The sequence below is a fragment of the Seriola lalandi genome, unplaced genomic scaffold, assembly GCF_002814215.2.
Source record: "Seriola lalandi dorsalis isolate HSWRI2012SDOR001 ecotype SW California unplaced genomic scaffold, Sedor1 jcf7180002054314, whole genome shotgun sequence".
Lineage (NCBI taxonomy): Eukaryota > Metazoa > Chordata > Actinopteri > Carangiformes > Carangidae > Seriola > Seriola lalandi.
In genome coordinates this window covers 1,050,278-1,078,200 of record NW_019524867.1, presented here as the reverse complement: position 1 = coordinate 1,078,200, position 27,923 = coordinate 1,050,278, and the positions used below count along the sequence as shown (strand labels likewise).

The 27,923-nt window shown below is 40.4% G+C and overlaps 2 protein-coding genes across 2 annotated transcripts; both read right to left on the bottom strand.

The window, feature by feature from the left end:
- Positions 1-150: 150 nt before the first annotated feature.
- polr3b (polymerase (RNA) III (DNA directed) polypeptide B) lies at positions 151-22,281 on the bottom strand. The gene is made up of 28 exons (XM_023406715.2): positions 22,116-22,281; positions 21,718-21,750; positions 21,475-21,531; positions 21,324-21,388; positions 21,168-21,243; positions 20,896-20,996; positions 20,605-20,696; positions 20,360-20,477; positions 18,955-19,063; positions 17,916-18,038; positions 14,476-14,592; positions 14,257-14,391; positions 12,834-12,995; positions 12,100-12,300; positions 11,269-11,431; positions 9,887-10,040; positions 9,554-9,628; positions 9,323-9,421; positions 9,090-9,217; positions 7,798-8,007; positions 7,508-7,666; positions 6,483-6,600; positions 6,122-6,264; positions 3,876-3,979; positions 2,590-2,756; positions 1,619-1,732; positions 1,203-1,376; positions 151-552 (listed from the first exon to the last, which is right to left on the bottom strand). The coding sequence occupies exons 1-28, from the start codon at positions 22,185-22,187 to the stop codon at positions 423-425; spliced, it is 3,399 nt and encodes a 1,132-aa protein (XP_023262483.1). The 5' UTR covers positions 22,188-22,281; the 3' UTR covers positions 151-422.
- A 210-nt stretch (positions 22,282-22,491) lies between these two features.
- Positions 22,492-25,981, bottom strand: endouc (endonuclease, polyU-specific C). The gene is made up of 8 exons (XM_023406727.2): positions 25,864-25,981; positions 25,573-25,629; positions 25,384-25,483; positions 25,195-25,306; positions 24,972-25,093; positions 23,896-24,008; positions 23,585-23,735; positions 22,492-23,502 (listed from the first exon to the last, which is right to left on the bottom strand). Exons 1-8 carry the CDS (start codon positions 25,872-25,874, stop codon positions 23,227-23,229), a joined length of 942 nt encoding a protein of 313 aa, XP_023262495.1. The 5' UTR covers positions 25,875-25,981; the 3' UTR covers positions 22,492-23,226.
- Positions 25,982-27,923: the final 1,942 nt, after the last annotated feature.

Below are 27,923 nucleotides of genomic sequence, written 5' to 3'. Positions count from 1 at the left end.
ACCATGTACCTTTGACCAAAATAAAATGAGAAACATTGAGTGTGATGATTACCTGATGATTACAAAACAAACGTTGAACCTATTTTAATATTTGTCATTAAACAGGAAAAGCTGAGTTAAAAGTAATCAAATTGTACACGACACAGCAGGTGATTTGAAATAATCTTTTTGTGTTTATTATGTACACATATGAAGAGCATCATGGTGAGAAAGTATCAACATAAATGAAAAACAGGAAAAACATGTTTTAAACTTCACACTGTTTTGGTTTGTGAACACCAACAAAAATCCTCAGTCCGTTTCTTGCTACTCATTCAAAGCTCAAACAGCTTTTACAAATCAACCTGTCTCAGACTTTGTAAGTCACATCTTAGACTCTAAACCTTTCACTCACATATACTGTGTTTCTGTCCCTGTCCCGGTCACTCGTTGTAACGTGACAGTTTCAGTCGGGGGATGATGTTCATGGACTGCAGCTCCTGGAACAGCAGCTTGCAGGCGTATGGGATACGCAGAGAGGAAACGTGGCAGGACGACTTACAGTAGTGACACCTGGAAAGAAAAGAAACCAGAAGATTACTGACTGTACGTCCATCTGCTCTATTACCGGTTTCTGGTCTGCATTGTAGGATGTAAACTATTTAAACATTAGCAACAGCAATCATTATGTTGCCTGCCACTTTGAGGAGATGAGACAGAAGCATGTTACTTGAAAACAATGAAATAATTTGGATATATATATATATAAATATATATATATTTTTTAAGGAGACAGCACCTAGGAAACATTTCCACTGATAAATCTGAATCCAAAAAATTAGATCTCCCTAAATACTTAAATATTAAATTCCCAGTTTCAACTTGTGATGAACAAAGACAACAGCTTAAGGGCAAAAGTGCAGACTCAGTAACCAGTGAGAGGCCTGTTAGTCGGGTGATGAAGAACACATCAATGCACACTGGATCATGTGAGTTGCTATGACTAAATGACAAAAGCTCTGATGTTCACTTTTACGGGTGTCATACGATGTCAACAGCACTCGCAATAACTTACTGAAAAGGTCAAGCTGTATGTTCAACAGATGGTTCTATCATCCAGACACCACCACAGTTACTGGTCTCCGTTATATGATGATGCAGTTGTCGTGCACTCTGACGATGCACTTCAGCTCTGTAGCCGTCAACTGAGGTGTTCAACTTACCACCCAGAGTATCCCAACAGGCCGCACTGTCCGCACACATCCACCTCAAAGGCGTCACTGGAAATCATGAGGCGTTCCAGCAGTAACATGCTCGCTCCGTAGCCGATCAGACAGTCGCGCTCCATCTCGCCCAGACGCAGACCTCCGTCTCTGGATCGTCCCTCTGTCGGCTGCCTGTTGGCGGGACAAAAATATTCAGGGCGCACAGAGGGGTGAGACAGATGAATATAATCCACCTGGTCCATATCTGAAATTGTATTTTTTTCTTGACGATTTAGTTTATTTCTATGGCTCAAATTTTATCATTCAATTAATTAAATAAATAAATAAATATATATATATATATATATATATATATATATATATATATATATGTGTGTGTATATATATACACATACATATATAGCTTACATTACCTGGTGAGAACAGCTCTGGGGCCTCGTGCTCTGGCGTGCATTTTATCAAGGACCATGTGCTTCAGTTTCTGATAATACACCGGTCCAAAGTAGATGTAAGCCTCCAGTGGTTCACTGAGGAAAATACAGCAGTCAATCAATCAAGCTAATTCATCCATAAATATCTACTCAACAATACAATGACGAATATCTGTATTAGGACACAATCTAGTAACATAAAAAGTGTCACTTATCAAACACAAAATACTAAACATTTGTTGGTAACATCTTCTGCTTCTGTTTTTATGTGATTGTGTGATGATTGATTTTTGACTGTTTCGCCGACGGTTTGAATCATTTTGTGCTCATGTAAGTTGTGCTCAGCTATTTTCAGCACAGTTGTGTTATTGTCTGATGGTAATGTGAGAGCAGGGGCTTCTTTAAAAACACTGGATGCTGAAAACATCACGATGACGATGGTGCATTCGGGTGTCTCAGGGAAGCTCAGACATCCTATATTTAACAGCTGACTATCAAGATTCTTTTAGAGCTATGTTGTTGGAAAATCAAACAGAAAAAACAGCCGTGAATTGTAGTCTCACTGTTTCAAAAGAAAACAGCCATGTGAATGTGCCTGTGTGCAGCCTGGAGAGACATGTTCCTGTCTTAGGCAAACCTGGATAAACATAGAGAAGGAAATTTTTAATATCTTGAATAACTAAAAAAGATGTTGCTCTCCAGTCAGCTCAAACTCCACCAACGAGGAAGAATGATCAAAACAGACTCTGATTGCTACACCATGACCATGAAATCATGACATCACTCTGAGAAGTGTTTGATATGTTTCGTATGTACACAAGCTGCTCTTCATAATGTACTAAAACAAATACATATTTAAAATAGCCACAGAAACACAGCATTAATAAAAAAAAAAGGCATACTTTGGAAAATGTTGAGCAGTTATGTGACATGTATGTTAATCTTTTTATTACCCAGTGATTCCTGAGGTGACATAGTCTTTGCCCTGGTAGTTGTATCCATAACGGATGAGGTCCTCACACACATCCTTCACCTTGCTGCCTCCGAAGGCCGTACCATAGTGAAACCGTCCATCTAGGACTCCCGCCTTCCCAGCCAGAAGTTCAATCAACTTTCCCACCTGACAGAATCAGACACAGTCTTAGAAGTCAAGACAAAAAACAATGGCTCCGTTCATAAACATAATATATGTCTTTTGTGATTTACATTGTCCCCTGGCACCAAATGTTGATATTGTGGATGAGGTTAGGTTACACATGTACGCCTCGGGGTGGGACCAGCGGTCTAAGGATGACTGATTTCAACAATTCCACTGAGGTCGCACCCAGAGGACCCCTGACCCCATCACATAAAAGGAAACACCTACTCCCATTTCACTCTCAGGCCACAGAAACATCCTCCCGAGCCAAACATTTCTGAGTCTTTTCCATGACAACCACTGCTTGCAAACACACTGGCACTGACAACTTCAGCAGTAAAGATCATTCAAGTTTTTACAGTGTAAGGGACAAAAAGCAGGCAGACACAGAGCCAAGTTTCATGTCATTCACATTCAGTGCCATCCTACAGTTCAGATGTACTGTGCATGTTTGATAAAACTTCCACACACTGCTACAGGAGGCGGCTTCGCTGGCAGCCGTCTCTGCAGCAACAAATATCTGTTTGTGAACAGTAAGATTGCTGCTTAGCGGCGTCAATGGACGTGTGCTCTGGAAGCCAATGATAACCCAGAGAGGAGAGGAGCAGGAATAATGAGGGTTTTGTCTCAGAAGAGCCGACACAAACTTATGAAGAGCGACGGTCAACACGGAGACTGGGGTGATTCAGACTGAGCTCGCAGCCAAAGATCACAAATAACAGCCGTGTACAGGTTCTAGGTGTCAAATTACCACCTTTACACTGAAACTAAAGTTGATATCAGCTCCCTGTTAAACGTCACACAGAATATCAGAGCTGAAATGATTTGGTGATTACAGAATTGACTGAGAATTAATCAGGAATTATTTTGATGATTAATCATCACTTTTTAAGCACAAATGCCAAACCTTAGTAGCTGCTGATTTTCCTCTTCTTATATGACCCAATAATGAATAGATTTGGTTTTTGAAAATTGTTGGTTGAAAAAAACAAGGCATCACTGTGGGCTCTGAGAAATCCTGATAGGCATTATAGAAAAAACAACTGATTGATACTTTGCAGATTAATCAGAAATGACAGTGATTGCTAGTTGCAACCCTACCGTCATTCTGGAGGGATATCCGTGAGGGTTCATGATAATATCTGGACAGATGCCCGAGTCACAGAACGGCATGTCCTCCTGTGGGACGATGAGGCCACAAACACCTGAAACATACAGACACATGCAAACAAACACAAAACATATTGAGGTAAATGCACACACTATTTTTTAGTAATTTATCGAGCATGTGAGGATTAGATGTGACGTGATTGGCCTTTTTCTTTACACTTCACAGACAAATTAATCGAAAAATCAGAATCAACAGATTAAATAAAAATAAAGAAAAGAGGAAAAGTTAGGCGCAGCTATATCTTCCGTTTTCAGCAAGTAGTTAAAAGCAAATAAATTCACTGACCTAACTGACCGCACAGTTCTGACTAAGAAATAGCAAACTTGTAGTAAAACTGTTTTGTTGTGTGTATTGCTGCTGGAAGCTTGGTGTGGACCTCATGACATTTCCATACTCATGTGGACAGACAGGGTCCTCCTCTTTTGATTCACATGACGTGGGGGACAGGCGCCCTGGTAGCCAGGAGTTTAAGTGTGAGTGCAAATGTTTGCTGAGGGGCCGAAGCACTCTTCCCTGGCCAGGGTAAACAGATTGTAGGCCCATTTGCAAATGAAAAAAAGAGAAAGAGGAGAGAAGAGAAGGAGAGCAGGAAGTGGAGAAAGGTGCTTAGTTTGACAGGGAGACCGGGATTACACATCCATGACTTTCAGTTCAACTCAGAGGAAGTTGGGGGATCAACTGGAGAGGAGAAATTGAATCCGAGCACGTGGGAAAAATTCACTATTAGCCGACCAGTCAGCGACACAGCACACAGCAGACTGCTGATGCCTTGCAGGATGTTGTAACAGGATGTTGACCGGGAACAAGTGCAACGACTTTCTTGAAAGGTATCCAACAGCAGGAAGAAGGTGAAAAGAAAGGAGAAAAGGCGAGTACGACAGGGCCAGAAGAGAAAGCAAAAGGGGAAAACAAAAAAGAAAGAAAAGGCAGTTCACAAAAAAGTTTGAATATCAGGGTAAAAAGTAGGATGAAAGAGGAATGAGAGGAGGAGGAAGGAAAGTGGAAAATGGTGGAGAAGGTGAAGAGAGAGAGAGAGTGAGAGAGAGACACAAGTTCCCATATCAGACATCCTTAGTGTTGTTTGTTTTGTGTGAAAGTGAATGATAAAAGAGGCATGAAATCAGCAGAGAAAGGCAAGACAACAGCAAGGGTCCAGAGCCCTCCATCACAGCTCATACAGCTCCACGCTGGAGGCTCGCACAATGGGCCCCTACTACTGACAACCACTCCACCTCCTCCCCCACCTCCACAGCTGTGTGTGTGTGTGTGTGTGTGTGTGTGTGTGTGTGTGTGTGTGTGTGTGTGTGACCGGTAAATAATTAACTTATTCTGCTCTGCTGACCAGGACTTATGAGACTAGTCATGAGTAGCTGGGAGATCTATCGCTGCGGCCAAATTCACTTCTAATTAAATAATACAACCTTGATTTAGGATTCAGTTCAGGACTCTATTCAAAATGTTTGTCAAGCAAGAAAAGGTGGTTATTTCGAAATACAAAAACCCCGCCGGGAGCAAAAATGTAGTTTTTACAAGCGTTCCTACTTTCTAAAAGTAGCTGTGAACACCTGAACGTGACTACATAGTACTCTAATTAAAAACTAGCCAAACATCAGTTGCACATCTGGGCCTTTCCATCCAGATCTCCTCCAGCTAACCCCGTGGCGACCCCTCTCTCTCCGTCACTGAGACAGAAGACTTTGTCTCATCCTAAGCTGACCGCCCAGTGGCCACCGCGTTAATGAAGAGAGTAAATTATGCATGGCGCCAGTTAGCTTTTTGATTAAAACATCATACAAGCCCTCTATAGGGGAGGTGCTGCAAAACAATGGAGGTTGTAAACACTTTTTCCCCAGTAGCAGCAGAATACTGCTGGGGTGTAATAAATTTGCATAGTCTGGCACAGGACAAAGAGCCAATTAATTGAAAAGAGCTCTTGAAAGATGAGGACAGGGGGGCAGTGACAGAGCAACAGCCACTGGGACTTGACTCAACAAATGCTCCGACACAGAGACGACCAAAGATTTTTTTTTTGTCCAGTCATTTACAATCTCTCACAACAGGTCCTTGAAGTGGTGAATATTAATGCAATTTTCTGTATTGTGCACATTCAGGTTTAAGCTCAACATGCTGCCCTCATTTCAGAGAGAGGACGGGGTGACAGTGCTGAGGTTGGCACCTTTCTGTCCGTGACGACTGCTGAATTTGTCTCCTATCTCTGGTCTCCTGGTCTGCCTCAAGAGGATTTTGATGAGGAAAGCATCTTCAGCGTTGGATGAGATCATCACCTTCTCGATGTACGAGTCTGTTGAGCCTTTATAGCTGCAAACAAAAACAGAATTGCCAATGTTTTTTAGTTTTGTTTTTTCCCCCGTAAGATTTGCAAGATAAATCATTGTTTTGTGTTGCGTTGTTGATTTTCCAAGTCTACGTACAGCAGCTGGACAGGTGGGCCAACTGTGAGGTGACACACGCTGAGGTCAAAGTGCACATGTAGGTTGGGGTGGATGTGGTGGTGCTAGGAGCTGATGTGCACTCACCTGATGGGCACATCTCTGTACTGGGGCTGGCCTGGCTGGGTACTGCCCTCCAGTGGTGTCTGGGTGACAGTTGGCATGGACTTGTTCACCAACACCTGCTTGTTCTCCACTCTCTCACCTGTGGCACACACAAGATAGATCGCACATTACACTACGACTCTAGCATGGCCTGCTCACATAAACTGAAGGCCATCATGAGCTCTTTCAGGGGAGCTGTTAAGGTTGGGTCACAAAATCTTTATTACTTCCCAGAACTTAAATAAATCCAGTCTCACTCTGAAATCTGGATCAAACACTGAACAACAACAGGTGACTGATAACACACCAACAACAACCTCTCTGTTCACCTCCTTTGAATTTGACTCCAACAATTCAACTTAAATGTCCCCTTTTATTTATAATACAATAATGACCAGTGTATCTCTCCACCTACAGAAGTAGCTGCTTTACACTGTGAATAACTTGACTTCTTCTGGATACTGTGTCGCCGAAACTTGTATAAAAAGACTTATTTATTCAACCTAACTGTCACGTACATTTTTGTTTTGAAGTCATTTTGAATGCCACGCTGTCTGAAGCTGTCAGTGCCTGCTGATGAAACAGTCAAATGTAAGCAAGCACATGAAGTGTGCTAATTAACTCATTGTACCGTGATAGTGTCCTTTATTGAATCGTGGTATGTGTATGTCAACATGTCAACACAAAATGAAGCCGCAATTAAAAAAAAAAAAAAGAAAAAAGAAAACCTGGATACTGTGCTGAAACGTCCAGTCAGTACTAGACTGGGAGATTTTAAAGACAGACTTCAGCCTACTTTGTTATTATGTCCCACTCTTAACACATTTCACCAGCTGTTACATCATATAAAGCAAGAGATCTGGACAAGCTGACAAGCAGTGAAACACTACAGACTAAATGATCCTGTGTATAATTTATGATAGAGCCAAACACATTTACTGTAGCAGTTGAGTCTGGTGAGGAGCAGCAAAGCATGCTGGGCCTCCACCAGTCCTGCTGGAACTCACCGGGGGAGCAGATACCGTCAGCATCCAGGATGCTGTGCCTCCAGATGGGCTTTCGCGTGGCAGCATCCAGCATGGGCCCCATCACCTTATCAAAGGTCTGGTTGGTGTAACGCCGCAGCGTACACTTGGCATTTTTATAGACGAGGCAGCGGCCAAATCCTGGAAAGATAACATACACATTAACCTATCTAAATGTCTACTACCTGAACTGGTCAGTGATGACAAATATCTCATAACAGCTGCCCTTCTTGCAATGAAATTTTAATCAAAATTCTAAAGTCAGGTCTCACCTCTGTCAAGTGAGGCTTTGTTGAGGACCAGAGCGTCCTCAATGTCGTAGCCGCTGTAGCTCATCACGGCCACGGTTGCGTTCTGACCAGCAGGCAGCTTCTCAAAGTCAATCAGCTCGATGGTTTTTGTTTTGACCATGGGCCTCTGAGGATACGCCAGCAGGTACATCAGAGTGTCGATACGGTTCCTCTGGTTGTAGCCGATAGTACCTGGAGAGGAGATCAATATGACATATGCAAAATGATTCCCGTCACTCATAAGTGTCATTATATTGAAATTTTCAGTGTTTCAATGCACATTTTAAATGTCCAACTGTCTATAGATCAATTATTAGAAGTGTTTAATCTTCCTGTAGGGTGGGTCAGGGCTGGGCCTGGTTAGCATTAACTCAGAGCAGCACAGTGGAGGATCGGGGCCAGTTATGGCATAAAGCCTGGCCTCCCTGGAAGCCTTGACATTTGTCAGATGCTATTACTTCACAATCAGGCTACAAGCACAGAGTCTCTGATAATAGGCCTGGGCCACACAACCAGATTTGCACATGTATAGGGCTGTCCACACAAAACAGACAAGGCAGAGGATATTGTGCCAAATATAGTTCCAGTCTGTGTTTTTGTAAAGATGGGGGGAGGGGAGGAAGGGACGGACGGACGGAGGTAAAGCAGTGGGTTGGGGGTGACAGAGGCTCTTACGAATGTTAGCAGGGCCGTTTGGGGAAGTTTTGGTTACCAAGGAGCTGCGGGTGCGCACTCTGTGGTCTTTCGCAGCTGAGCACACTGACCCCCTGAGCACAGCCAGAGCAGACACAATGAATTGCTAATGACACTCTGGGTGACTGGCAGGGAAAGGGCCTCCGCACACACAGCACAATAGCGAACCTACACAAGCCCCCCATGTTTGATGTCCATGCACATACACACACACACTGACACACACACAAGAAAAACACTCAATCACACATACAAATGTATTCTGACAAGAAGTAGAGCAGGAGCAGAGTTTTGGGGGAGACGAACCAGCAGGCTACTTGTATCTATGTTGTTTGTTATTCTAATGTCCTTTTGAATGATTTTCACTTGTGCAAATAAAACTGTAAACTCTGAACCAGCAGATTTAGGAGGCTTAAGAATAGTGTTCATGTGAGATCGAATTACTGTAAGCGTTTGTGTGTGTGTGTGTGCGCGCACAGAAACACTGCAGCTGTGTGGAGGATGTTTAAGGAGGGATTTGAGATCTTCACACTTTAATGACCTGCTTGCTGACTGAAGCTACCTGCTAAGCTGAGTCTTACCCATGGCCTGCTTGCCCATAGCGCACTGGTATGTGTTCCTGGGTGACTGGTTGTGGTGGGGGTATGGAATGAGGCCGGCACACACCCCGAGCAGCGTGAAGGGCTCAATCTCCAAGTGTGTTGTGTCTCTGCAGAAATGAAAATAAATTAAAGAGGGAGCAGTGTGTTGATTTGACATAAAGAAGGATAATTTTCCAGTTATTTTAATGTCAGCGGAATCGAGCGCCACTCACTTATTAATCATGTGTTCATAAAGGGCGATCTGACAGTCGTTCTCCTCGTTGACGTCCAGGTACTCCACCAAGCCCTCATGCAGGAAATCCTCAAAGGTTCTGGAGTTACAGAAATGATAAAAAACAAAAAGTTACATTAACCAATTCAGACCATCTGCTCTTTTGATGTACACGATTATCGGCAAACAAATCTCCAAACAAGTAGTTCACCTGACTGACTCCCAGCCTCACCTGTAGCCCTGCGACAGATCTTCAATGTGTTTGTTTTTCACCATCGGCTGCCCCTTCTTCACTATGATGTACGGCCTGACGGGGGAGAACATAGAAAATGTCTTTAAATTTAGTGTACTCTTGTTATTCTGATCCAAAAAATGAAAAAGCACCAAATTTAAACTTCCTCTGTAGGAAAACTGAAATAATGCATTTTACAAAGACTCAGTTAATGCAACCAAGTCTTTGAGAGTTTTTCTAATTATCAAGTACAGAGTAATAACATCAATAACATTTATTTTTATGCTTTTTAATGCTTTGAGTATAAGTTTGTTGGTGTCATGTCTTCCTCACCTGCAGAGGCGTCCTCCATCAGACGAGATGTAGACGCAGCGGTCGGTCAAGTTTGTGGAAATGGACACGAACTCGTTGATAAAACCTGCCCTGCGCATCAGTCTGAAGGTGTTGACCAGCTTATGATGGTCTCTAATTACACCGAGTATATTACCTGTGGACGTGATACAGACAGGTGGGTGGACAGACAGACGGACAGGCATAAAGACAGGGTCAATTCCCATATTTACAAAACTGTGGAAACACTCAAATGATGTTACCAGCTATCACCTCTGACTGTATAATGTTGTCAGTCTTACATCAAGATATATTTTGTAACCTGCAAGTGCTGTACCAGGATAAACTGTCTTTGATTGAAGGAATCATCATTTGTTTGCTTTCTTACCACCAGTTAGACGAGAAGATTTACATATTTAGCTGAGCAGAATCACTGGAAGTAATTTCTTTGTCATTTCTTTGTTCTATGTAATAATTTATGCATTTGTTTCCTGCTCTTCTCTCCCAGTTTGTGTCTAAAGCACGGTTCCAAGTAGTGATTACTTACATCACCAATTAATCTGTCCATTATTTTCTCAATTTATCTTCATGTCCATAAACTGTCAGAGAACAGTGAAAAATGCCCATCACAAATTTCTAGTTTTGTTTCGACCAACAGTCTAAAATGCAAAGATGTGGTGTTCACATTGACATAAAATAGAATAGCAGCAAATGGACATGTTTGCTTGAAAAAAAAAAAGATAAATCGACAATCAAAATTCCAGCTGATCAATTTTCTGACTAATTTTTTCAGCTTTGCTTTAGAGAAATATCCATGGTGGATCAAAAAGCTGCAGCAGGTAGATATTTAACAGTGTTTTGGTTAAATTCTGAAAAGAAACAGCATACATATATTGTAATGTACTCTGGACCTCCATGGCAAAATGCTTGCAGGGGTTTGTTCATATCAAGTCTGACAGACAAATGACTGGAGAACAGAGGAGAGACTGTGCTCTGCCTCTGTGTGAGGGCACATTTGCAGTGAACACACTCTGAAGGGCTTTGACACCTGCTGCTACCAACTAATTAAATGGTATGGCAGCTAATATAATTTGACAGTTATCAGTGGTGAGACAAACATATACAGTAATTAAGGGGCCAAGTTCTGACTCAAGAATAATACCTACTGCTGCCATGAAATTAATGACTTATCAGCCGTCCTGCAAAATGCAAAATTACCTTCTGTAAACTAAACAGAATATTTTCCCTTTCATGTTCATAAGCAATGCATTTAAAACAGGGAGGATTAGACTTTCTTTTCAAGTGATCTGAAGCAAAAGCATCCAGTGCTAATTCTCTCTGTGGTTATTTATTTATTAGGCTCTACTGGTGCAGTGGAGCTTCACCATTGAGGAAGACGAGGAAGACGCTCGGGTAGGAGAGCTCCTCTCCACACAGCAGGTTGACGTCTTCCACCCCCAGGTTGAAGGCCAGTTTGATGATTGGACCGTCCTCCATGTCGGTGGTGATGTGGGTCATCAGAGCCAAGTTCTTCACCAGACCGCAGGCCTACGGAACCAGAACAAATAGATGATCGAAACCACGTGCAGGTGTTTAAAAGTGTAGGTTTATGTGTGTTTACTCTGAATGACGCTGCACACGACACAAGAATACTACGCCACAAGCATTTGTGAAAACCGCACAAAATCAAACTACAACAATATTTAGTGGACCTTATGACATTTTCAAGCAGATGTCCTCTGATTCTTTACAACTAGTAACCTGTGGCTCAGGTCTGCTCAGTATATGCAAACCTGACAATAACTATTTCCCTGTTTGATGCTAGCTCATTGTCTTTAAGCATCACAGGGGGTAAAAAAACAAACAAAAACAAATTAAATCTTAATTCAATCTAACCTTCATTAAATAACTTTAAATGATAGGCAAAAGTGGATTTTACTTGTAATGTTCTATCAAATAACATTTGAATTTGATCTGAGGTTCTGACACTGTCTCAGTTTGCCAAAGCATGTGTCCGCTCGCCAAAGCTCTTAATCAGTCATTGGCGGATGTGTCTTAAAGTGTGATCTTAAGACCATTGTTCTGGAGTGAAAACAAAAGGTTTTGACCTCTTTTCTCCCACAACTGTCAATTATGTCTTACGGCAAAAAAACTGTTAGTGTAACCACTTCACTGGGTCGGCAGGATCAGGGCAGGTGTGGCTGCCACTCACTCACCTCTCCCTCGGGGGTGTCAGATGGACACAGCATGCCCCACTGTGACGGCTGCAGGGAACGTGGCCCGCTGACCTTCCTGGTCTTCTCAAACTGGGAGGAGATCCTGGTCATCATGCCAAGAGCGGAAATGAAGGAGAGACGAGACAGGACCTGGGTGACACCCTGACGGTCCATCTTGAATCTCTTCAGAGACCAGTTTCCCTGTGGACAGAAAAAAAAAATCTGTATTAATTGCTCTTTATTAATCTGCCTATTAACACATGTGGGATTATCATATTGATTAGGTTAATAAGAAGTGTGCTGGTGATTTGAGAGGTAAACATGATTTCAATTACAACACAGTGTTCTGAGCTCAGATAATGCCTGTTTAACTTCTGACATCAGATCTGTTCTTTATTTATGAGTGCAAAGTAGATTTTTAGTTTTAAAATCTTTATGCTGTTTTAATATAGATCACTTACACTTAGATCAGCACTGTGTATAGCCATCAAACATTTCTAAAACATCTGATTAAAAAAATATAATAATAATAATAATATATTTTGAAGATGTAGTGTACAGCTGAATCTTAGCAGTGAGTACTGAGTGTTTTCAAGAATGAAACTAACTGTCAGGTTTTTCAGTCTATTCAGCATGGAGGTTTATTCTTGATCCATGTTCTTCCAGGGGAAACTTGCATCCTTTCTATTTAATCAGTTCATCATATTGATGGTCTCAGATCTGAACGCACTCACTGTGGATATGGCATTGACCATGCCGTTGGTGATCTGATCCTGCCTCATGTGCTTCACCACATCAAACTGAGCAGCTCTCTGCTTGGGGATGATCTGATCGGCGATTTTCTTCAGCTCAGAGTTAAACTTCTTAAACAGATCTTCAAACAGCAGAGACAGGAGCTAGAAAAGACAGAGAGACTGCTTTGTTACCAAGACTGTTAACAACGTTTTTTTTATTGATATTATTCACTGGTCAAGTCTTCAAACTAAACACAGAGTGAGCACAACAATCATTTCAGAGTTTGAGGCGTCACCGTTTCTTCACACAGTCTGACTCTCAGATCTCCTGGCACTCATCATCTGCGTATGTCTCTTATCAGCGCTGAGGTAAATTTACAGTCAGATTTAATAACCAGGTGTGCTGGCTCAGTGATAAGCCTGACCTGGCCTCCATCCCAGGTCCCTGTCCTCCTCCGCCAGGCCTACAGGAGGCAACCTCTCTCACAACCCCCACCCACCCTGTGCATTAGCATACATCAAAACAAACAGGCAACGCTGCTTGAAATTAATAAAGAAATTAAGCTTCCGTTGCGCAGCCAGGCCAATTAGTTGAATGTCAGGGAACCATAATTGGAGAGTGAGGAGATTGCTGGCGTTGTTAGTGTGTAAGCCCCCTATTGAAAGAGGGTTCTGTGCTCCCCCTCCTCCCATCTCCTGCTCCTTATACAGAGCAGGTTGGGGGGGAAATTAAAGGCCTTAAGACAGCAGTAATTACATTATCAGAGCCGGGCCTGCGGATTAGCTCAATCGCTCCAGTCAAGGCAGCAATTCTATTGTCACGGTGCTGAAAAATCCCCATGCTTCCTCAGCCTTGGGATTTTGGTGCCACCGCATATCTCTCTCCTGACAAAGCCAGGCTGAAATACAGGGGGAGGTGGGACGAAAACAAAACAGGGAAAAACAAAGCTGAGGGAAAATAATGAGAGTCTTATTAAAAGGAGACGGCAGGAACAAAGATGCAGGTGAGAGATCAGGATTGGAGCAGCCGCTGTCCTCTGGTCAATTCCTGTGATCCATTTACACTAAAGCATGTGAGCATTATTGGCACGTTTCTATACACGTATTATTAATAAGCATCAAACATGTTTTGTTTTCGAGCGGCTCTCTGAGTAAGGAAAGGTAGTAAACACCTTTCAGTTACACAGAGATGAATGAAATAAACACACAGGTCAACGGGGTGCCTCTGAAGTCAGAACTAAACTCTGGCTCATTTGCAGTTTCCTGTTGATCAGTTGACAAATTAACAAATAACTTTTTAATTAATTGGTCTGGTGTTTTTGTCTCATAATGTGAAATATAAGAAGACTGACTGAATGGAGGATTAAATTAGGTATTGTACAAGCTGTAATGAGACCACAAGGACAGGTGCATAGAGGCTTACCTGTCCAGCCAACTCAAGACGTTTGTTGCCATAGTAATCTCTGTCATCCACCTTGTTGTCCCCCTGGGCCAGGATCACTCTCCTCACCATCACAGCCAAGTAAATACACTTGGCCCTAAAGTTAAACTCTTTGACCTGCAGACAAAACAAAAAATAATGATACGTTGTCTAATATACTGAGTACAATCATCCATGATTCTTCTCTGTGTGTTTACTTACAGGCACGTGTGTGAGGATAAGAGATGCCAGCAGCTCTCTGGCCTCCTCCATCTTGGTCTTCTTGGGACCTCCCCACATGCGCTGTCTCCGCACTTTATTCCCGAGGTAGCGCAGAGCCTGAGACACAGAGCAGCAGAAGCAGCAGAGGTCAGGGAGCAGTCAACAGAAGAACAGAGTATCATGGTAATTTATACTACTGGTAACGATACGATGAGTTTAAAACCCCATATCCAAACGATAATTTTTTTGATTCCTTTGTTTAAAGTATTGAACTACCTCATTTACCTACCCAATCCAACCTCCTGAGTATAAAACCGAAACCAGCTGAAGTGTACGCTTTATTTTGAGTATTTTCACTGCTTTATCTTGACAAACAGCCCGTTCCTTTGGATCTATATTTTCTCAACCGCTGAACTGCTGTATTAGTACGCACTAGCGCACCTACTATATTACGCTGCAGATCAGTTGTTTGCGCCAGAAAATGTAATGAAAGGCTGAATGTAAGTGTGTGTTTTTTCTGTTACCAGACAAACAAATTTTTCCGGCTGACCCCGTCCACAGCAGCACATCACTCAGCTTCCATGCTGATGCTCTTGTCTGTTTCTCCAAAGTGAAAGTGCCGATCACAATCTACTGCAGGTAATACACCGACTGTGTGAGTATCTCACACAACTGTCAAATAACCCAAACTGTAACTTAAATGTCACAAGGAAGAATAAAAAATTTTTATTAAATTAAAAAAAAATCAGTGGACTGAGAATAATTATCATGTCATGAACATTACACAGTGTTTCACATATTTTAATCCAATAGTCAGAAAACTCAGTATTTCATTTAACAAAATAATTCAATGCAACAGTGATGAAGAAGTCTAAAGTTAGAAAGTATCCTGATTTAGTTCTGGAAATATCTGATTAAAGAATAAGTAAACTTTTTTTTTTGCATTCTGCCTTTTTTGACACCAGACGATAGAAGTGACAGATAATGAGCAGCGAGAGAGGGTGGAGGACATGCCACAGAACTGTGGACATAACAGTTACTTGGTCAGAGTTTTAGACTCTAGGATGCTCCACAACTTTTTTGACACTTGACGGTTTTCGATACTGAATGCTATGGACACATTTCGACTGGTGCTCAAAGGGTATTGAGATTTGATACCAGCCCTGGTCAACAGATGATATTGCAATATGATAATCAATTGCTGCATTAAAAGGACTGATTTAAGTTTCTTTGATGCAAATTTTATTGTGAAATGATTAACATGTGTGGGATTTTGTAGGTAGGAACACAGATGACGCATGTATCAGGGTTGTGGGAAGTCAAGTGAATCACAAAGGGCATAGTGCACAGAGGCACACACCAAACACCTGAGTCAGTGTGCTTCTGGAGCCCTCTACTCATCTATAGAGAAGGTCAAAGGTTAATGAGGCTGAAGACTTTCTGCAAGACCACCCACCCTGCCATATATATATATATATATATATATATATATATATTATCTGTCTTCAAATTTTGATGAGTATACATTACTAAAAATAAAAAGATGACATTCAAATTTGGTTTAGGCAGATTACTTATCATAATCTGATAACAATGTTTCTTAAGCCTTATCTGCCTTTAATTATATAGATTTAGGCCTCATTGTGCACAATACAATGACCCAATGAATACCATGAAAAGACATCATGGAGGCTGGCAGACAGACGAACCAGAAAGCTGCAGCGACCGGTTGCTAGGAAGCAAATATGGCCTCATCAATGCATCAGTGGTTCCTCTAACAACATAATCTTTATGAAAAACAAATTGGCCGATTGCATTCATCTGTAGATGTCAAAGAAAACACGTGGGCCTCCTGAATAACGCATGAAAAGCGTTACTTAACTGACTGGTAAGACAAAACCTTAGTCATCTGATCACAGAGAGACAAAGAAAATACCTCCTGTCAGCAGCAGTTAATGGCCAACAAAGTCAATGGGCACACATCAGGGCTCATAATTCAATCCTGTTGTTTATTGACTTACAGTTGAATCACACTGTAAACCTTTTAATGTTATCATTCTACAAATTTCTCTTATCCAAATCAATTATTCTGAACAAGCTATGATTTATAAACTAAATAAATTAACAAATTAAGTTTTGGTTTTACACAAACGTTTGGTCTCGCGTACTGCATAATGGTTAATGCTTTGATTATTTTGATATGTGATTTTGCACAGACTTGTCACATCATGATATACTTGTTTTGAAAAAAAATCCTTAAAGGATCAATCAATCAATCAATGGTTCAGTGGTTTAGGGAAATATGATTATGTGCTCCAGACCACTGACATGTCTGTAAATATGAAGGTGATATAAAGACAGGTCACCACTTAACATGTCAAATCTTGCTTGTTTAATCTTTACAAAAACTGACGAATAAAGAGACAAGTTGTGGTTTTACATGGGGTCATGTGACATTGTGACTTTTGTTGTCATGGGAGGTTGCCAGGTCACCAGCTGAAACTCCAATTAATGAGCTGTACAAGTGCTGGTAGATGGATTTTCTTACTGTTAGACAAAGCTTGGCTAGCTGTTTCCCCCTGTTTTCAGTGTTTGTGCTAAGCTAAGCTAAACAGCTGCAGGTTGTCATCTCATATTTACTCCTCAGACATGAGAGTGTTATCAATCTTCTCATTTAATAAGGAATCAAATAAGCACATGTCCCAAAATGTTGAACTGTTGCTTTAAGTGAATCAATGCATTAGAGGCCGAGATATACTGTCATTTTTCTTTACCTATGGATCAAGTAAAAAAAATTATTTGATCTTACATTTCTCATTATGAAACAAAGCATCTATTTATAAGTCCCTCTTTGCCTGGTAAATGCTTTCATCATTCAAACTTCACACCTACATTTTGTACCACAGAGAATCTGTTCAAAGTCTCAAGTTCAAGCTGAGAAAAATGTGACACCATCAGGGTTATTTTCACAGACTTTAAAAGCTCCCTCCTCTTTTGTTTAATGTGATTAAAAAATAATGAATATCATCAACACATTAAACACATTCATGTCCTGGTTCTACCCATTAAGTTAGTTTTTTTTTATTCTTTCACACGTGTTTTAATGTGTCTTTCTTTTTCTTTTCCTCTAAATATTGTACTGTATGTAGCATGTTGTTTTTGTATTGTTATTTATTATGATTACCAGTTTTATTTTCATGCTTTGATGATTTAAAAAAAAAAAAAAAAAAAAGCATGGGCAATGACTGCATTACTTGTAAAATTGTCTTTGTAAATCCAATTAAAAAAGAGAATTAAAGCTCCCTCCTGAGGCTGAGTAGGGCGCCCTGCGACTTGTAAACCGACTTTTATGTGCAAAATTTATGGAACCTCCCTTTAATTTCATGAAGCTGATTTCAAGCACATCACTCTGCTATGGCAGATGTGGACCACTGAGGTACCTGAGTCTGTGTGAAGATCTGGGCTTTCTGGCACTCCTCCAGGCTCGGGGCGAAGCTGGCCATGACGTGCTCCTCTGTACCGATCATCTGCACTATCTCCTGGTCACTCTCTACGCCCATACCCTGTGTGGATGACATGGAAACAGTGTGTGAGCTCTGGAATGTGAACTGAATAGAAAGCGACATGAGAGAGAATATGTGGACTGTTTGAAAATGAAAAACCATTTAGATATTTAATTTGTGTAACCACATAGGAACTTGCTGGTTAAGTGAAAAGCACAAAGAGGAGACACTTTGCAGCTGAAGCAAGAGGAGAGCCAGGAGATATAAGCAGGGTGTGCGGGGGGGGGGGGGGGGGGGGGGGGGGGGGGAGAGGTGTACTGCGAGTCATAAGGTTGTCTGACATTTGCTTATGGAAATGTGAGGCTGTGGGAACTAATCCCGTCTGTCAAACACTGGATCTGAGGTTATTTCTGCAGTCGCTGCCAAACACAGGGGGAGAGAGACTGGGAAGAAGTCACTCAGGATATACAAGTGCACAGCAAACAGAGCGAGCATGCAAACTGTGTCCTGTGGATAATGATTTCAGCTCTGAGCACTCAACACTCACAAGTTGACATGTTTGGAGAGATTTGTCCTCAGAGGGAAAGAAGCTAATGATGCCAGCTGGCTAACTGACATTTTCACTGAGAGCAAAGGGCGACACATGAAAATCAATTTGATGAAGAACTACTGAAAACTGACTTCTATCTACACACCAACCTGTAGCAAAACCTCTCACTAAATAGATGAATTGTTCATTTTGTGTGAAATCATCTATTAAAGACAGTTCAGGGAGATGCACTAAAACAGAGTTAAAAATAAAAAGGTATTCAATCAGATAAAGTTACTTTTGGAACAAACAGGAGTTTTCCCTTCAGTCTGTGGTGCAACGATGAAAAATAACAGCTTCATCCAGCAGCATCTAGCTGTCTTTTAGCACCCTCTTCTGGACGCATCAGATATTGTCTGTGCCCATCATCAGCAAAATCTCTTTTACCTTGAATATGATGGCGATGGGAGCGTCCTCCGACAGCGTGTTGTGTCTGAGGTAGAATCTGCCTTGTTTAACGATCATATTAGTTCTGCTTTTCTTCTCGTGAGTGGAGCTGGAATTAAAAGGACAAGATTAAAAAGAAAACTGAGCAGATGAAGAAACAGAAGGTTTGATGAAGAACATTTTCACAAAACAATGGGAAAATCAGGAACCAATTAAAGCAAAAGGAACACAGTTTTAGGAGAACAATGTGTTTTTCTTGCCAATGAGACAGTTTCAGGTGTCAAGAGTGAGGATTTTAAAAAAACAACAACTTTATAACACATGCATGATGCTCCTTTCCTAACCACAAAAAGAAAAGAGACAGGACTGAAATGCTGAAATAAAATAAAATGAAATATGAAAAGTTGAGAAAGTTGAGCCATTAAAATAATAATTAAATAAAAAAAGAAATGGGGCAGACTAAATTGTATTGAGACATATAAGTACATAGAGTTTCCTGGCATCGGTGTTTTTGACCTTTTTTATACATTTGTTAAGTAGTGGCAATGGGAAAGGATTCAGTAAAAAATGTTGTTATGATTATGATATTATTAACTAGAAAATCAATATGCTAGTTCTTCAAAATGCCTCCTAACTGGATTTGAAAGAGAAGAAATCTATATTAATCAATGTGTTGCTCAGTCGATCATGCAAGGATTCCTATATATAGCATTCTTATGCATTGTATAACAAACATAAAATAGATGCTCTGTTGTTTCTACATTTACGTGGGTCTACCGATGCAATCGTGTGTCACTTTAAATGTTGCTGCCGCAAGGAATTGTGGGACAGCATTATCTCCTTTCCTTTCATAAAGGAAGGTCCAGTGTATCCTATGCTAAGGGTGATAAGATAGGAAACACTGAAGCTCCTTTCCTCAGCATTTTGAGAATTAAACATCATCTCTTCTTATGGCTGCCACTTAGATACGTCTGGGGCATTTCACTCAGTTAGGAATGGTTTCACACTACTCCACTAATCCACAGGTGGCAGTACCATGTCAAGAAATGCAGCAATTCGCCAACAAACACGCAAAGAAGAAGACTGTAAGCAAGTAAACATGGATGTAAAGAATGAAAAAGGAAGGAATGCAGTAAACACCCTAACCCTAACCCTAAAGAAGAAGAAAACTCTTTAATTTTAAACATAAATCAAAATTTAAAATACAAATTATTAAAAATGCAAATGAAGCAAAAGGTAGGACTTCCTGACCACAGTTTAAGAGCTTGTTTGACATGGCCTGAGCCTGCGTTTGAGGCTGAAGTGTTGTGTGTTTCACTAGCAGCTGGATTCAAATCCACGGCATGGCTGTACATAATCTGCACTAGCTTTAATAAAAGCGTTAGGGGAGATGTAGTTACAGTACCTGGTAACTGAGGCTCCCACTGCACCCTTCCTGTCCTGCTCCACAATGATTCGATTCTTGGACAGCTGCTCTTGGATCAGAATGACTTTCTCCTGACCTTTCACGATGAAATAGCCCCCTGTGAAGAAGCACAGTGTGGTGTGATTTAATCACTACTGAAACTAAACACCAGCAAATAACTTGGGCTACTGCTGTTGTTCTGTCTCATGTTTTGGTTTCCATCAAGTTGTATTATGATCGTGTACCTGGATCCAGAGGACATTCATTGAGTTTTGAAAACTCCATGGGTGTCTTTCCTGTAAGAACACAGTTTGAGCTTCGCAGCATGATCGGCATCCTGAGAAAAGCAAAGATTTACATTAACAACAAATAGATATGAGCAAGACTGTGGTAATATTCAGTACATGACTATTGCAGTCATGAAGAAAACAACTTCATTGTGAGTGAACAGGATTTTTGTCTGTGAGGTTTTGACTGTGAAAGTTGGAGGTTAAGATATTACTCCGTAGAACAAACAAAGAAAAAAACAATGATACCGTCCAATCGGCAGGGCATTGCGGATGATTCTCTGACTGCCGCGAGTGTACTCTATGTCCACTGTGATGGGCGCTGAGTAGGTCATGTCTCTGAGACGACACTGTGGAATCAAACAGGAATGATGAGCTGTATCTCACCAGCAGAGTGAAATGTTGTGACATTTGGACCTGTGCAGTTATTTTAATGCTTTGACAGTGGACACTTTCCAGTATTATCAAAGTGATCATCAAATGCGTGTAAATTATGCATCAACACAACAAACAGAGCTCACCTCATGAGGCGATACTGGTCTAGTTACGTTGAAGCTTTCTTCAACATCAGGCATGCCAACATAGATATTGAGGTATCTGGAAGGAAAACAACGTTTGGTCTGACTGTGTTAGATTACTGTGAGTTAAAGCGGGCAGAGACAAGTTATGTGACTTACTTGAGGTACCACATTGGATCAGCATCGCTTGTGATTTTTTCATTAGCTTTCATTATTTTCTTTATCTGTAAAAGAAGACACTCAAACTGAAATCAAGATGAAACTGAGGCAGCAGTAACACACACTGAAACATGCTGGGGTCGTGTTTTACCTCCACATTGATGAAATAGTTGAATGAGTCGATGTGCTGCTTCACCAGACCTTTCACCTGGAAAACACATGGAGCCATTAAATAAAATGCAGTTCCTGATGTATAGTGCTGAAACAATTACTTGATCAACACAAAAATAATTCCTCATAATAAGATGACTCCCTTTATGTAACCAGGTGATGTCATAATATTTAGCAAAATGTCTGGGATACACAGCAGGTAGAGTCAGGTGAGTTCTGTTACCTTCAGGAAGGCTGGTAATAGTTTCCATTTTTCCTGTCAAAAAACAAACAAACAAACAAAAAAAAAGGTACCACGTCAAGTGTGTTGTTGCCAGGCAGTGAAAGTAACTTGCTTGACACATTTTACTCTGCAGCTGTAGCTGATTTAAGACGTAGTTGTCAAAATGCCGACAAGCAGAAACCTGACAGCTGCTGCGCAAATTGTAAACACATGAATAAACAAACTCAAACCACAACAAACTGACATATTATCTGTGGGTGAAGTGCAAATAACCCCCTCCGCCCACAAACAAACACTGTATCTACAGCTTTGTTATGTTTCTCTGTGCTGCAGCCACCACGTTAGCTTCTCTGTACTCGTGCTGTAAAACTTTGACTCTTTACTTCCTGTAAACTCACCGCCACAGTGTTGACAGGAGCCGCCAACTCCTGCGGAGTCATGGAACAAAACTCTCCTCCCAGCACCTCCATGGTTATTTCTACTGTTCACCTGTAAAACATAAAACTCTGGCCATACAGTCAGTGTTGATATACGGCGTCGGAAGTCGTTGCAACATGCGTTCCTCTCGCGTGTTACGCTGTAAAGCGTCCGTGCGGGCGGAACCAAAGAAAGTGTTCCGCTTTTAGTAATTTTCTGGTGCTGAAAAACCGCAGGGTTATCATAGCTTTATCTGCTCTTATAATCTGATATAGATCATCCATTTTTGAATGGTTACTTTACAAGTGTCTGAAGTGTCATCTCACAAACAGAAAATGAACATTTAGCCAGGTAATGTGATTTTGAAATACTGGTGGTTTATTTGAGTGTTTCAATTTTGTGATATAATATACTTTTACTGCATTTATTTTATAATCCCCAAAAAAATAATAATTAATAGGATAACAACATAGATGCTATACGTGGCCTCACATCTAATATATTCATTTATTAGACTTGTGCTGCCAATGAGCTTTGTCTCTGTTATGTAATAAAACTCAGATAAAGATAGAAAGAATAGACAGAAATAGTAATTTACTTGAACCTTTTTGCATTAATATACACAGACCATCTGCAGCATTAAAATACTGGTCATATGCTAAAATGTCAACAGTAACACCATATGTAGTTTTGATACCTGAGGACATTAAAAGTGTACAACAACATAATATACTGAGGTACTTCCATACTGTGGTACTGCAGGTTTTATGTAAATAAAGGATTTCTTCTACATATTCACAATTTAATTAATTGCATGACTGCAAATATATGATTTAAGTGTATTACAAAGGTTAATTGAAAATGATTTCATTTTCTGAAGACAAAACATAAAAAACACCAAATATTTGATTTTAAAAAGCACCAGATTTTTTTTTATTGAAACTGTTATTTATGAAAATAATTCAGTCCTGATAAAAATAGAGACATGAACATGTGTGTCATGCAATACACTAAGCAAAACCAAACCACAGTCCATTTGTGCCCCATGTTCCCAAACAAAGACGTGAGTATCACTTTGTATCAGAAGTCAATTCAGCGTGCGTGCTGCCTAACATGTCTGCTGTTGCTGCTGAGCAGTTTGGGATATGCTGTGCCGAGGGAGCGCCCGTGTCTGATGACCACCAGCTCCATCTGACACTGGTCGATGTTGACCAGCACCGTGGTGCTCCTGTCTGTGTTTATGAGGAACACGATGGTGAAGAGTGCCATCTCAAACTCGGGGCTGGTCCCGATGAATGCGCTTCCAACAGGCTTCACCAGATTGTGCCAACTGAACTGGAGGTTCAGAACATGGTCGTCTTGATCAGGCTGTGGACAGAAACACATGGGTTTTAAAAACAACAGATTATGTTATTGGGCCATTTCCTTTGTGATGATCTGTTACACTTACTAAGTCACTCTCTCTGGCTTTGTATCCTTTGTAGTCCAGGTAACTGTTTTTTTCTTGCAGGTAGAACTGGATCCAGTTGTGAAAACCAATAATTTCTGTTCCAGATCTTGTTTCTCCAACAAACACATGTTCGAATCCACAGGAGTCCAGGCTGGTGAATGTTTCAGTTTAGAAATACCACAGAAAAAAAAAAATTAGTAAATATATATATATGTTATAAATCCCTTGTTTGCTTTTTATACTGATTTAATGATGAATGTAACAAATGAACAAGCGTCTCTATCTTATGTATGGCTGTTTCAGTATCTCACCCTGTGTTTCTCTGTCTGCGGTAGAGGTTGAACCAGATCAACTTTAGCTGACTCTTAAACAGCCTCAAGTTGGCGCTGGACTGTCCTTTGCTCACCAGGTACCTATGAGCCCGCTGTGGAGAGATCACATGTATGACATTCATGACTCTGGTGCAGGACTCTGTCACAATGAAGAAAGGATCAAATGAGTAAAATGAGAGAGGACAACTTGAATCAACACAATTAAAATGTATAATATTGTTTTGTAACTTTACATCTTTTAATGAATTTGCGTTTTCGATTTTATACCTCTATATTTTTCATCTTTACTGTACGTTAATTTTTCTTGATCTTTTTTTAATTTCCTCTTTGAAATGTTCCTATTTTTTATTGTCTGCATATGTTTTTTATTTTATAACACTTTTTATATATTTTTTTCTGTATTTTGGAATTTTTGCAATTTTTATTAGCGATGGTAACACCATATTTCACCGCACTGTCTATGATTGTGTTTGTGAAAAGGCAACTTTTTCCCCACAGACATCTTGTATATTTATATTGGGAGATGTCCCTATATCTTGTAATAAGTCTTGTGGAGAAAGAGCACTGGGACTTTTGTCCTGATGTCAACTACAGTCATCCGGTCCATCTCATCACATGTGTTTCTCTGAAATAAAGCAAGTACTGCATGTTCACATTTTTCTAGTGATCCTCTTTGGGGAGACTGCGGGGGCCAGTGCAGCATTCCACAGCTGCAGACAGATGTTTTAGATACTTTTTCTCTCTCTAACACTACGAACTAATGTGTACAGTGTTGATCTGAGACAGGAAGAGACTCTCCCACAGGAGTTCAGCTGCAGCCTCCAAACCACAAAATGTAGGAAAACAACAAACCAGAAACAGTTGGTGGGAAACAAAACAACTTACATAATATGTTATACATTATCTTCTTAGTCTAAGAAACCTAAGACATACAGTACAGACTGAAAACAAACAGGTGTTGGAAATGAGTTGTCGTGGAGCAGAAATGAATAAGTGAACTGTTAAAAATGTGTGTGGAATTTTACATGCAACTAGTTGTAACATGTCAAATGTACCTTCATGACTTCTGTCTGTAAGACGGCATCCAGGAAGAGATTAATCTCAGTCTGCTCCTCTGTTGTGACTTGCTCTGTCATGCCTGTGGACCGCTCATAGTTGTCCAGGAGTTTCATGAACCCTGCAAGCACAGAGATCCCATTTATCGTAGGGAAGTCTACAAATGACCTTTTTAAGCTCAGAAAGTGAGAAACTATTCCTGTTTGTTCCATGCACACTTACTGGAGGTGGTGGTCGTAGTCTTTAGTTTGTTCTCATTAACGTTGGAGAACAGAGGCAGTGTGGCGTGATCCTGCACAACGTGGCTGCCCTGGCTCACAAAACTGGCTCTCCCCTAGACAGTTCAAGCACAGAATACATCTTTGTAAAAACAGAGGGTATGTGTCGCGTGAATGACAGTATGATACATACCTGAACAGATATTGTGTAGTCTGTGCCAGGCGTCATGCGATTCACATCCAGCCTCCACAGCTCATTGAAAAGATTGGATAGTTCCTGGTTTAAAGCTGGTCTGTTACAGAAAGTACACACAACTGACAAATACTGACAAACATAATAAACACAGTTACTCATGAGGAATCTTTATACAGGCTACTTTACCTTGATGCATTCAGTCCACTGAGGAACACCGCAACAAGGACAAGGACTCCACAAAACCTGTACATCACACATTTGACACATTTTGGATAAATATATTAGAAGTGAGAAAAAATAACAGCCTGATTATTCTGACTTTTAGTTATTAGTCAGTGGTAATTAATAAAATAAAATAACATTATTACAGACAACAGACAGTTTTACAAACTGCAACAATGTGGCTAAATTGAACTTGTGTACAGGGAGTAAATTCATTTTCAGATTAATGTAAGGGTCAAAAATAAAAATGCATACCTTGCAGCCATGATTCTTCTTGCAAGCTTCCACTCCTTCAGCTCAGACTACAGCAGAGTACTCACTTGTCTGTTCTGCTATAGGTCCAGTCTCCACGAGGCACCGAGACCACGTCCATTAACTGCGCATGGGCAAATCAGGACAAGTATGAACTCCTTTAGCTCTGAGGTCCACACATTTAAATTGTATAGACACCAGAGGGCGCTTTGTCTCAGGGAAGATTCTCTCCATTGATTTGATGAATTTCTGCAAAAGCAGTAAAGGAGTGATCTGAGCTTCAAATGCATTCATTTGGTATTTACATAGTTCCCTGTACTTTTCACACAGGTTCCACATAGAAAACATGGTTTGTAAAACATTTAACACAAGTGCAGATTTCACTTGAGAGCCACAGTAGTTCCTGTTATTTAGCCAAACTCATGTCTCAGTCAAATCTGGTTCTGTTGTGTCAAACAATATATGACAAAATGAAAGGTCATTTTAATCAGTTCTCACAAGTAGATTCTGAGTGAATCGTATTAGTTTGCCATTGGCACGTTTTCAGTAATGTTATAATAAACTTTATTCTGTACACTTAAACTTAGTTAGTGCTCAAACTGTATGTAATAATGACATTTATTTGTATTTACTGCAGATATTCATGCACTTTGTGCTTAATGCAATTTAATGTATGACTCATATTTTTAGTGTTTTATTCAGGGTATTTTTGCATTGTGCTACTTTTAATGTGATGATTTTCCATAAAGATATTGTGGTAAAACAGTTAATAATTTGTTTATGTGATCTAAAGATGGTATTTGTTTCCTTCAGATGGAGCAATGCTAAACCAGCGCGCCCCCTCCGTCAGGTCCCAGCGCCAGCCTCGGGCAGTGAGCCTGGGCTGTTTGGTTGTGGCCCTGAGCCAATGTAGGTGAAGAACTTGAGGCTTTTGAGGAAGAGGAGCGAACTGTTTGACAGCAGGTGGCGCAATAGATCTGCTGAACCTGAAGGTAAGTCTTCTGGTAACTGCTTTTGATCCTCATCCTGAATTGGAATTCGGTTTTATTCATTGATTTGAATTAATGTGAACTGAATTTCTTTGAATTAATTTGAGTTGAATTTATCTGAATTGCTTTGAACTTATTTGAATTAATTGGAATTGAATTGCTTTGAGGTGAATTTATTTGGATTTCTTTGAATGCCTTTGAATTGCTTAATTGCATTAGATTAAAGCATTGTGAAATTAGAGTTTTAAAATATTAATCCTGCCATTTGTTTTTAGAAAGGAGTGGAGAGGAGCAAAAATTAAAGAAGAGAGACATGAAGAGATGAGAAAAAAAGACATTAAAAAGAGGAGAGGAGGCAGGAAGGTAATATTAAGATTGAACCTTTTCAGTCATAAAGGTAAATATCAGTTTATTTTTATACTATCTAAATGATAATCCATCTATTCACCATTACTGTCTGGAGACTATTATTCCCCCTTGTCTGCCTTTTTGTTTGAAAGAGGAGAAGAGAAGACATGATAAAAGAAGAGACCGAACAGATGAGAAAACAAGAAAAAAGAGAGAGAAGAATGTGCCATGAAAAGAAACAATAAAATAAAAGAGAAGGGGGAGTGGGAGGGCATTATGAAATATGAACTCTCTCACACAAAAATGTCATTTTTAATCAAATAAATGTTGATATCACAATTCATGAAGTAACCTGAATAACCACCTTGCAATTGTGTGCCTCTGCCAACCAGCCAAGTTGCAGGAAATACGGTCACAATCTCCCCTTCCTGAGTTAGCGTTGAATAATGGTCAGAAATGTTTTTGTACAACACTATGATGTAACAGTGAAGTTGAGCTTTGACCATTTTGATACAAAACATTATCACTTCATCCTGTTATCCTTTTTTGTGTTAAATTGTGTCATAATAAGCGTATGAATTTGTGAGTTATGGCCAAAAACATGTTTTTTGAGGCCACAGTGAATGTTTGTACTTAATCTGAAGAAATTCCCTCAAGAGGGGAATGTCACATTCAAGAAGCCAAAAAAGTGTTTTGCAAGGTCACAGTGAACTTCACCTTGGATCA

Bases quoted from the DNA above. Each gene is read 5' to 3' on its own strand.
- polr3b (XM_023406715.2), bottom strand. From the start codon at position 22,187: ATGGAGGTGCTGGGAGGAGAGTTTTGTTCCATGACTCCGCAGGAGTTG. The intron at 12,301-12,833 runs GTGAGTGCGTTC...TTCTGTCCACAG, and splicing joins TGGTCAATGCCATATCCACA to GGAAACTGGTCTCTGAAGAG. The intron at 1,733-2,589 runs GTAATAAAAAGA...TATTTTCCTCAG, and splicing joins GTCACCTCAGGAATCACTGG to TGAACCACTGGAGGCTTACA.
- endouc (XM_023406727.2), bottom strand. The intron at 25,094-25,194 runs GTAAGTGTGCAT...CTGTGCTTGCAG, and splicing joins GACTACGACCACCACCTCCA to GGTTCATGAAACTCCTGGAC. The intron at 23,736-23,895 runs GTGAGATACTGA...AACATTCACCAG, and splicing joins CGCAGACAGAGAAACACAGG to CCTGGACTCCTGTGGATTCG.